The following is an 11,017-nucleotide window of genomic DNA, read 5'->3' on the forward strand; positions in this document are numbered from 1 at the left end:
TATGGATTTGATTCTTGTAAAATAAGGATTGAAATTAGAAAAATACATTAAAATTAAAATTTCAACAATCACAAACAATCAAGGTGACCTAAGATGGCTAATCCCTTCTTCAATTCATAGAGCATGTAATTATCCAAATAAATTCACTTAATATTAATATATTAATCTAAAGTATTAATAGGGATAATTATTTTTCAATTAATTACACCCCTCTCTTTAATTAATTTGTTATTTCTAACACAACTACTCAAGAGGTAAAATGGCAGAAATTCACTCTAATATGATTATATAGGTCCAATAGATATATTCCTATCCTATTAGCAAATTAAAATAAATTCTAATCTTACATTACTCAATCTAATGGTCAAATTCAAATTTTTCTCTTCCAAGGCAAAATGCAAACCCCTAAATTCACACTCAATGATGGCCAAGCATTAAATAGACAAATAAGCACAAGATTAAGTAAACAAAACCAATATTAAGCTCAAATAAATGGTTCAAACATTCTCCAATAAATGATAAATTGGTCCACTAACTTCTAACATATTTTCAAGCTCATTTTCACACACATTTATCCACTTAATTATATTTTTGCTAATAAAATTTAAATAAATGACTTCCAATTATATTAAAAACACTAATAAATTTAATAAAGTATTGAAAGTCATCAAACCCGTACACTTGGATGTTTGCTTATCCTCAAGCAAAGGAAAATAACGATACAAAAATGGCAAAAGAAAATGTGAAAATTTCAAGGTCAAATACAATTCAAACTTTCAAGAATTTAATTTAATTACAAATCTTTCCTCCATTGCAAAAATAATAGTAGCAAGGCACTTAGTTAGGAAAAAATAAATTTCAATAGATTATTCCTCACCAGTCAAGTGTTTGTACTTTACACTCAAGATGTCTAAGGGTTGTGTTTCACTTAATTCCACCTACTATAACACATCTACCATAGGCTTGTTTCTTATCTTAATCTCCACTAAATTATGCCATTGTACACACAAATTAAAAGGATTTTTGAAAGGTTGTAATGTTTTAGGTAGGATAATGAAATGAAATTATTTAATGAGTTAAAATTACGTACTCTAATTAGTGCTAAGCATATGAAATGAAGATCATAAAAATTGAAGAATAAACCACAACTATTTACAAGAGATATCCATGATGATCAACATCCCTTTTTTTTCACTTGATTTTTTTTTCATCAATTTTTTAAACTTTCTATATTCTTTGCTCTTCTTTCTTCATCTTCTTTTCTTTTGTTTCCTCTTTCTTTTTCTTTTGAACCACTTATTAAACTCCAATTAAATTCTAAGTCCTTCATTTTCTTTTATAGATATAACACTTAGCACTAACCAAAGTAATACATAGGAATAAAAATGGATGAAAAGTGGGTAAATCTTAGCAAAAGGACATATGATAATTTTTTTTTTAAATAAGGCCAAGGCTCAAATGGGTAAAACAAAAGATTTATGTGAAAAAGGGATGGATATTTGGCCATACTAGCTGAAAGAAATGAATGGTTAAATCATTTTTGTGTATGCAAATAGCTATTATAAGTCTCAACAAAGATTCAAAACAAGTTCTAGAGATGGAATCACAATAAATGTACTCTCTCTTAAAGGAAATGAACATTTAGGCTTAAAATTCTCACAAGCTTTTTCGAAAAACTATTGTTAATTATCCAAATTTAATCTATTGCCTATTTACTAAAATTCTAGGAAGGCAGAACTAACTTTTAATCAAATTTAATGCTTTCAAGTTCAAAATAATCCAACCTTAGCCACATTCACAAAAAAAAAAAAACACCAAAACAAACTGACTAAAACAAAAATGTTTATGAGATTTTCAAAATTTTTAAATTTTTTTTAAAAATTATGTACAAGCATATACAACCAACTCTTAAAAAAATTCAAGGACAAGCAAAATACCAAATGTAATAGCAAGTACCTCCTCCTTCACACTTAAATTAAACATGTCCTCAATGTTTAAAGAAAGAAAAAAAATAAGGAGATAGGGACACTGAAACTCCCCTAACCAACAAATGTGGTGAGTTGACAGAGAAAAGACTTTGAGAGATGTATAAGAGTGACATATCCTCAAAAGAATATGGTACCTACTAATAGCATCAAATAGAAAAGTGGATAAACTGGAGACAAAGAAATTTGATACATACAATCAAATAGTAAGCTGTGAATTATCAATTACAACCCCAAGAGAATAAGAGCCAAACTAAGTGGTCAAAGAAAAGGGAAAAAAAATCCAACAATAAGAAAAAAATAGAATTCTATCAGAATAGAAGCTTAGGGCAACAACAAAAGTAGCAAGAGAAGGAGCCAATGATGGAGCTTAAAGCTCAAAAGCACATTAATTCTCTTCCATTTTTTTAATTAAACCTTGCATGGAATCCAATTGTTGCTTCATCTAGATGGCTTAACTTTCATTTGATGATACTTGATTGGAATTCTTTGATGTTTGTCCTTTCTTAGCCATCCAACTATGAGTAAAAGCATGCTATCCTTCAGTCAATAACAAGATAAGTGCCACCAAATATTACAAAATAGGAGGGTTGATAACTAAAGGAACAAAAAAAGAGTAAATCTCTATAATAGAATTCAAAGTAGAAAAAGTGCAAGCAATAAAAAGAAAAGAAAATATTTTTTAATTTTAAATATATAAGAAAAAAAGAAAAAAAATATACATACAACCAAAGCAACAAATTTTTTTAAGTAATTTTCAATTTTTTTCAAAATAATTAAAACAAACAAGACAAAATATTTTTGAATTAAATTTTTAATTTTTTAAAACAATATGAATTTTTTAACAAATATTTACAAATTTATTTTTATTAAACTAATAAAAAAATTTATTTAAGAATTTTTTTTTACTCAACCAAAGATTTTGCTCCAATGGAGCAAAGTTTCACTCCAGCTAAAGTGCTCTCTATAAATTGGTTAAGAATTTTACAGAATAGTCCTTCGCTCCAGCAAAACAAAGTTTCAATTTAGCGAAGGTGCTCTCTGAAATTTTCATAAAGAGTCACAGAGGCATCTACTGCTAGAGTGAAATGAGATTTTGCTGCAATGAAGGTGCTCTTTGAAATTTTTAACAAGAACACAGTGGGGCAAAATCCCCTTTTGCTGAGGCAAACAAGACAAAGAACAAAAAACTCACAACCTAAGAAAAATACGCAAACAAAGCAAAAACATGTAAAGAGAATAGCCTAAAAACCTCCTAATCAATGCAATTATCGAACTAAACCCGCTCCGACACCTCCTAACATTTAATTAACACCTTTCAATTCAAAAATTCATCAACATAAGATCTTTATCCCATATAAATACATATAAATATCATCAATTAAGCACAAGAATAGAATACTCCCTTAAAATATTGTTAGCTCATTCTTTGATTCCAAAACTTGGCTTTGAGCTTCCAAATTCTTCAAGAACTCTATAGTCCTACAAACACACCAAAATAGAAGAAGATCAAACCAAAAACAACTAAATAAACAAAAAAGATTCAAGTAAAAAGGAAATAAAACTTGAGCTGCCTCCCAAAAAGCACTTAATTTATAGCCCTTAGCTAGACTTCCCTAGATTGTCAAGGTAGATTTCATTCATTCCTATTGAACACCGTGGCATTTGCAAGGCTCCTAGACTAATTTGTTCATCTTCTTATGCATTCTCATTCTTTACTCATTTTTTTGTTTCTTCCCTTTATCTCTTTTACAACCTTGAATTTGACCTCTTCTCCCAATACCCTCATGGTAATTTCTCCTTCATAAACATCCACAATAGTTCTTACTGTTGCTTAAGTAGGATGACCAAAAATAAGTAGTGCTTCCTGATAGGAAATTAGTCGCTTATCCTCAAAATTACACTAAAGCTAACCCTAATGCAATATAGGGCCAACCCTAGGTCATCTCCCAAGGAATGGTTTTAAGTCTAATTGAAAGTTATCTAGTGAAATAAATCAACCAAAGTTTGTAGGAATTTAGTTATCTATCTAATTATCTAAACTAATTACCTAATATGCAAGTAATTAAAATGCTAGTGAAAGTGAGTGAAATGAACTTCCCTTTTTACAATAATGGAACCCTAGAGATTAGTTGATTTTGGACTCATTATCTTCTCATGATTAGGCTAAGTTTAGCTTCCCTTTCCTCTTGACTAAAGCTGTCATGACTTAAGAAAATTATCCTAAGCCAATTAACCTAATTAGCTAACCTCCCTAGGTCTTAGATTAAAGTCCCTAGTTCAATTAACCAATTGGTGAAGACATTAGCCAAGTGATTCACTCAAAATCCCCTCTCAACAGCCATGGTCAAACACATAAATTGAGCAACCACAAGATTATGTCAAGCTACTCAACAACACAAGCATTAACACCACAAGATTATGCAATATTAACACAAGAAATTCACTAATTGAAAAACACAAGATTATGTGCCAAACAAAGAGTGGCAAAATTCAGTCATGGCTGTCCAAGGAAGAAATTAAATGAAACAATCCTCTCTCTTTACATCAACATCAAATTCAAATTAGAATTTATAAGCTAAGATGATTAGACCCTAGATTAAGGAATCTAACCATCTAGTAAAAAGAGAAGAGGATAGGAAACAAAAGAACTTAGCCAATTTGAAGCTCAAGACTCATCCTCCATCTTCATCTCTCTAGGATTCCACAAAAGAAACTTAGCCAATCTTCATCTTCAAGAACCCTAGTGATTGCTTGTGAAGGCCAAACTCCATAGCTCTTGAATGATGGAAATGAGCTTCAATCCTTGTGAAAATGGAAGGGATGGAACGAAAATGAAGAGAGGAGAAGAATGGTATGAGTTTTGTGGAGGTTTGGTGGCTGAAAATGGAGGTTAGGGTGCTGGAAAATGAAGAACAAAAGAGAGAAAATGAAGAACACTATGAACAAGAGAGAGAGAATGTGGAAGATGAATGAGATATGTGTTGGATCCCATTTGAGGCTTAAAATGGCGTGCTCCTTGGTGTCTCCCATCAGCTGAAGCTTAATTAAAATAAGGAAAAAGAAATTAAAATGTAAATGGGAGCCTTGTCACACTTGCAAGGTGGCAACTTCCTATTGGTTTGTAGATGATTCCAATGTGTGCCTAATTTCCCATGTGTCATCCACATCATTTTAGCTGATCTAATCCCTCAAAATAATCATAATTCACGTGCAAACCATCAGCCATTGTCCTCAAGGAGTGTTGACCTCAATTGCCCAATTGATGCACAAGTCACATGCCACCTATGTCACATAAATCACATAATTCAATTAAATAGCATATGATATAATAAAATCTAATTCATGTCCAGAATTAAATTCATAATTAGAAGGGAGAATTTATTAAATTAACCAAGTTTCAGGCTGCACAAAATTATATAAAAATTTTCACACAAAGGCAAACCAAAAACTAGGACAAACTAAGACACTTAAGAAAGTGTTGACTTTTTTATTTAATTACTCCCAAACTAAAATGAATTTTAAAAATATAATTTCACCATTCATCAACTGGACATAAAATGCACTTTGTCAATTTTTCTTGTACATTTTCTCAAAAGTTTCATTTTTTGGACCAAAATGCCCCTAGTGCACTGATCTTAGAAACTTAGGCAAAGTTCCAAATCTAATGCAATGTGTGCACTTGAAGGTGATAAATCATTAATAAAATGGTCCTAATTGACAAATAAAAGTGGGTAACAAATGTGTTCTATCAATTCCCCCACACTTAGCTTTTGCACTCCGGGCAAAATCAAGTGAAAAAGGTCCCAAAAGAAACTATAAGACAAAGAAATAAAAGAAAAACATTGTTTCAAGTCACTAAAATACTAGCTCATGAACTTCTACAAATTATCAATCAATGTGGCAATAATTACGAAAGAATTATGCACATCACAAACAAACCCTTACCAAGAATCAATGTCAAAGAGTAAGCCTCTCTAGGTTAAGTGTTTGCTCTCATCACTCAAAGTGTATAAGGTATTAAATTTCACTCAAAATTTCTTAGGATAAACCCTACTATGAATTTGTAACCCTTCTACATCTCCATCACTAAATAACACTTGCAATCAAGAATCAAATGGACTTTATTAGGTTGTGATATAGGTAATGAAAGGATGTCTAAGAAATGCATGTATATAAAAAAAAATAGGGTTAGCATCAAAATAATGCTAAATCAAGATATATCCCCTTAATATGCAAAGCATAACCTAACTCAATTGAGTGAACACCTTAACACAATGAGGATGGAAAGAAATGATAAGAAATAATAAAACAAATGGAATGGATGAGCTAGGCAACTTTTTATTTTTATTTTTATTTTTTTTCTTTCTTTTCTTTTTTTTTTTTCTTATTTTTTTTCTTTTTCTAGCAACTTTATTTCTTTTCTTTTTGACTAATTTTTTTTTTTCAAATCTATCTTTGTTGTTTTTTTTTTTGGTTGCCCCTAACTCTTTGAAAACAATGGAAGTAATGGATAGAGAAATGATAATAGGCATCCACTCATTTGATCTAGGACATGCAATGAATATTAAAAAGACATATAAAAGTGTAACATGCATTCCTTGGGAAAAATAGGGTGAATATTTTTTTTTTAAGAATCAAACCAAAGGCTCAAAGTGGCTAACAAAGGATAATAAATAATAATAGGTTGGCTATTTGGCTCTTGGCTATTTTTTATGAATGCCATCTCTCATCTCCTATCAAACAAGTGCAAGATATATGGTCTTAATTAAGAAGTGAAACAAATTCTAGAGGGTAACATCACTAAGGAATTAATCACACATGAGTGTTTAGCCTCTTCCATGAATGGGTAATATGCCACTCTAATCCATTAATTCAAGGTAAAAGAATGTTCATTTCACACCTATTCAATCCTAAAAATTACCACATCTCAAGAATCAAAATATCCATTCAAGAGCTAGGTAATTAAGTAACCTCAAACAAAACAAAACAAAGAAATTTTTTTTTTGAATTTTTTTTTTTTGCAAAACCAAACAAAACCAAACAAACAAAACAAAATGTTTATTTCTCTCCCCCACACTTAAATCATGCATTGTCCTCAATGTATGTATAGACTAGTGATAAAATAAGGTGAGATCAATAATGAATGCATAACAAAAGTGTGGTGCAGATATTTTTTTTTTTCAAACTAAAACACAAAACAAAGAAGTCAAATAAAGCAAATAAACTCTAATTTTCCTACTAGGTTCATCTCCCCCACACTTGAACTATACCTATCATTAAATATATCAATTAAAGGAAGGTAAAAGCTCAAGGTTAGAGAGATACAACCTTATCATGGTGGTTCAAAAACATGTTGAGAGAAGTCCTCCTCCTTTTGAAGTGATTTGGCATCTTTGTAGAGCTTGCATAGGTGACCATTGATTTGCATAGTGGAACCCGTGGCTTTATTCAAGAGTTGCAAAACCCCATAGGGAAACACCTTGGTCACTAAATATGGTCCCTCCCACTTAGACTTCAACTTGGCATGCTTATGAATAAACCTTGTTTGGAACAAGAGGACTTGATCTCCTTCTTGGAACTTTTTCCTCAAGATTAGCTTGTCATGAAGGATCCTTGTTTTCTCCTTATAGATTCTAGAAGACTCATAGGCATCCAACCTAAGCTCCTCAAGTTCTTGCATTTGAAGAAATCTCTCCTTAGCCGAAAGATGGAAATCCAAGTTTAGTTTCTTGATGGCCCAATAGGCCCTATGCTCTATCTCCACAGGGAGGTGGCAAGCCTTTCCATACACCAATCGAAAAGGAGACATGCCAATGGGAGTCTTATAAGCGGTCCGATAAGCCCACAAAGCATCCTCCAAGTGTAAAGACCAATCCTTCCTATTTGTGTTCACCACCTTGGTTAGGATTTTCTTGACTTCTCTATTTGATACTTCGGCTTGGCCATTAGTTTGGGGATGATATGGTGTAGAGATTTTGTGATGCACTCCATATTTAGCCAAGAGAGCCTTCATCATCTTATTGCAAAAGTGGGATCCTTGGTCACTTACCAAGGCCTTAGGAACTCCATACCTACAAAAAATATTAGATTTGAGAAACTTCAAAACAATCTTAGCATCACAAGTTCTAGTAGGAATGGCTTCAATCCACTTTGAAACATAATCAACACCAAGTAATATGTACTCAAAACTAAAGGATGGTGGAAAGGGACCCATGAAGTCAATGCCCCAAACATCAAAAATCTCACAAAATAAAATGGGTTGTTGAGGCATTTCATGTCTCTTACCCCAACTACTAACCTTTTGACATTTCAAGCATGCTTTACAAAATTCATAAGAGTCTTTAAACAAGCTAGGCCAATACAATCCACAATCTAAAACCTTCCTAGCTGTCTTATTTGAGCTAAAATGACCACCACATGCATGAGAGTGACAAAATTCAAGAACAGAAGGCACATCAACATCATCAACACACCTCCTAATCACTTTATCACTACAAATCTTCCACATCAAAGGTGGTTCCCAAATGTAAAATCTAGACTCTCTTTTCAATTTTTCAATGGCAAAACGTGAAGCACAAGGAGGCAAGACTCTACACTCAATATAGTTAGCAAAAGAGGCATACCATGGAGGCTTAGATGAAATGGCACACAATGCCTCATCAGGAAATGAATCACAAGGAATAGTAGGGTTAGAGTTTACCATAGTAGCTTTTAAATGAGGTAGTCTAGACAAATGATCCGCTACTTGATTGGTAGAACCACTCCTATCCCTTATCTCCACATCAAATTCTTGCATCAAGATCACCCATCGAATCAAGCGAGGCTTAGAATCTGTCTTCTTAAACAAGTACCTCACAGCAGCATGGTCAGTGTACACAACAACTTTAGAGTTAAGAAGATATGATCTAAATTTATCAAGTGCAAAAACAATAGCAAACAACTCTTTCTCAGTTGTGGTGTAATTAACCTGAGCTGAATCTAGGGTCCTAGATGCATAAGCAATCACATATGATAACTTGCCCTCTCTTTGACCAAGCATAGCTCCCACAGCAAAATTAGAAGCATCACATGACAACTCAAAAGGCAAAGACCAATTTGGGGCTTTAAGAATGGGAGGGGAAATGAGCATGCTTTTTAAAGTGTCAAAACTCCTTTTGCAAGCATCATCAAAAACAAAATCAACATCTTTTTGTAAGAGTTTAGACATAGGCAAAGCAATTTCACTAAACCCCTTTATAAATCTCCTATAAAAGCCTGCATGTCCCAAAAATGATCTCAAATCTTTCAAACAAACAGGATATGGCAAAGAAGCAATCACATCTACTTTGGCCTTATCCACCTCTATGCCATTGGAAGAAATCAAATGGCCTAAAACAATTCCTTTATCTACCATGAAATGGCATTTTTCAAAGTTAAGCACAAGCTTCTTTTCAATGCACCTACCAAGCACTTTATCTAAAGAATGCAAGCATGAATCAAAGGACTCACCATACACAGTAAAATCATCCATAAAGACTTCCATGCAATGTTCAATAAAATCACAAAATATGGACATCATGCATCTTTGAAAAGTACCAGGTGCATTGCAAAGACCAAAAGGCATCCTCCTATAGGCAAATGTACCAAAGGGGCATGTAAAGGTAGTCTTATCTTGGTCACTAGGAGCTATAGGAATCTGAAAATACCCACTAAACCCATCTAGGAAGCAATAATGGGACTTGGAAGCCAATCTCTCAAGCATTTGATCAATAAAAGGCAAAGGAAAATGGTCCTTCCTAGTCACATTATTGAGCTTCCTATAGTCTATGCACACTCTCCAAGCATTTTGAACTCTAGTTGGAACAAGCTCTCCTTTCTCATTTTTTACCACAGTAATCCCCCCTTTCTTAGGTACAACTTGGGTTGGAGACACCCACTCACTGTCAGCTATAGGATAGATGATCCCAGCACTAAGTAGCTTAACAACCTCTTTCTTTACCACATCTAAAATCAATGGGTTAAGTCTCCTTTGTGGTTGCCTAATGGGCTTAGCATTGTCCTCAAGAAAAATTTATGTGTGCACACAATAGGGTCAATACCAGGAATGTCAGCCAAAGTCCAACCAATAGCATGTATGTTCTTTCTCAACACATCAAGTAATGCATTTTCTTCCTCAAGAGATAAAGAGTTAGAAATTATTACCGGAAGCTTCTCATTCTCAATGAGATATGCATACTTGAGATTGGATGGTAAAGGCTTCAACTCCAAGGTAGGTGGCTCTACACAAGAGGGAATGAGCTTCTTCAAGTCTAATTTGGTGGAATATTCCATGGTACTATCTTGTCTTTTAGGCTTGTCACTTGTTTTTGATTTCTCCTCTTCTTTCTTTACAGCCTCCCCCTTTTCTTGCAACTTGTCCTCAAGTGCTTGGACTTGAGCCACGGCCTCGACATGTGAAAGTGTAGAATTTTCCTCCAATAGCTTGGGAATCCTAAGAACATCAAGCTCGAGTGGAGAAAAACTCATAGATTCGGCCTTAATGGCTTTAGTACCTACAACACAAGAAGATATACCCTTCTCAAGCATTTCAAGATCAAGCATAGGAGATATTTTAAACAAATCATGAGAAGAAGTAGTTGCATCATTCAAGCATGCATCAATCTCTAAACAAATAGGACAACTACATCCATCAATACATGTAGTAGTAACAAGAGACAAATCATCATCAACATGTGAGAAAGAATCAAGCATGTGAGACTCACAAGCATCATGAAGCAATAACTCAATGGAACTTACACCTAACAAAGAATAATCCTCAAAAGGATGTTTCATTGCTTCATATATATTAAAAATAACATGATCCTCTCCACATTTCAAAATCAAACTACCTTTTTCCATGTCAATCAATGTACGGGCAGTCCTCATAAATGGCCTTCCTAAAATCAAAATATCATCCCCACTCCCTTCTTTTGACATATCAAGCACATAGAAATCCACAGGAAATAATAGACCTTTAACACAAACCAACAAGTCTTCTACTACTCCATGTG

General features: G+C 33.3%; 1 protein-coding gene across 1 annotated transcript; it reads right to left on the bottom strand.

The window, feature by feature from the left end:
• Positions 1-7,926: 7,926 nt before the first annotated feature.
• On the bottom strand, positions 7,927-10,684 carry LOC129301078 (uncharacterized). Its single transcript, XM_054939647.1, has 2 exons — positions 10,170-10,684; positions 7,927-8,059 (listed from the first exon to the last, which is right to left on the bottom strand). Exons 1-2 carry the CDS (start codon positions 10,566-10,568, stop codon positions 8,045-8,047), a joined length of 414 nt encoding a protein of 137 aa, XP_054795622.1. The 5' UTR covers positions 10,569-10,684; the 3' UTR covers positions 7,927-8,044.
• Between the last annotated feature and the right edge of the window lie 333 nt (positions 10,685-11,017).

Source organism: Prosopis cineraria, unplaced genomic scaffold (genome assembly GCF_029017545.1).
Source record: "Prosopis cineraria cultivar Desert tree isolate PC_DT_omini unplaced genomic scaffold, ASM2901754v1 PC1882, whole genome shotgun sequence".
Lineage (NCBI taxonomy): Eukaryota > Viridiplantae > Streptophyta > Magnoliopsida > Fabales > Fabaceae > Prosopis > Prosopis cineraria.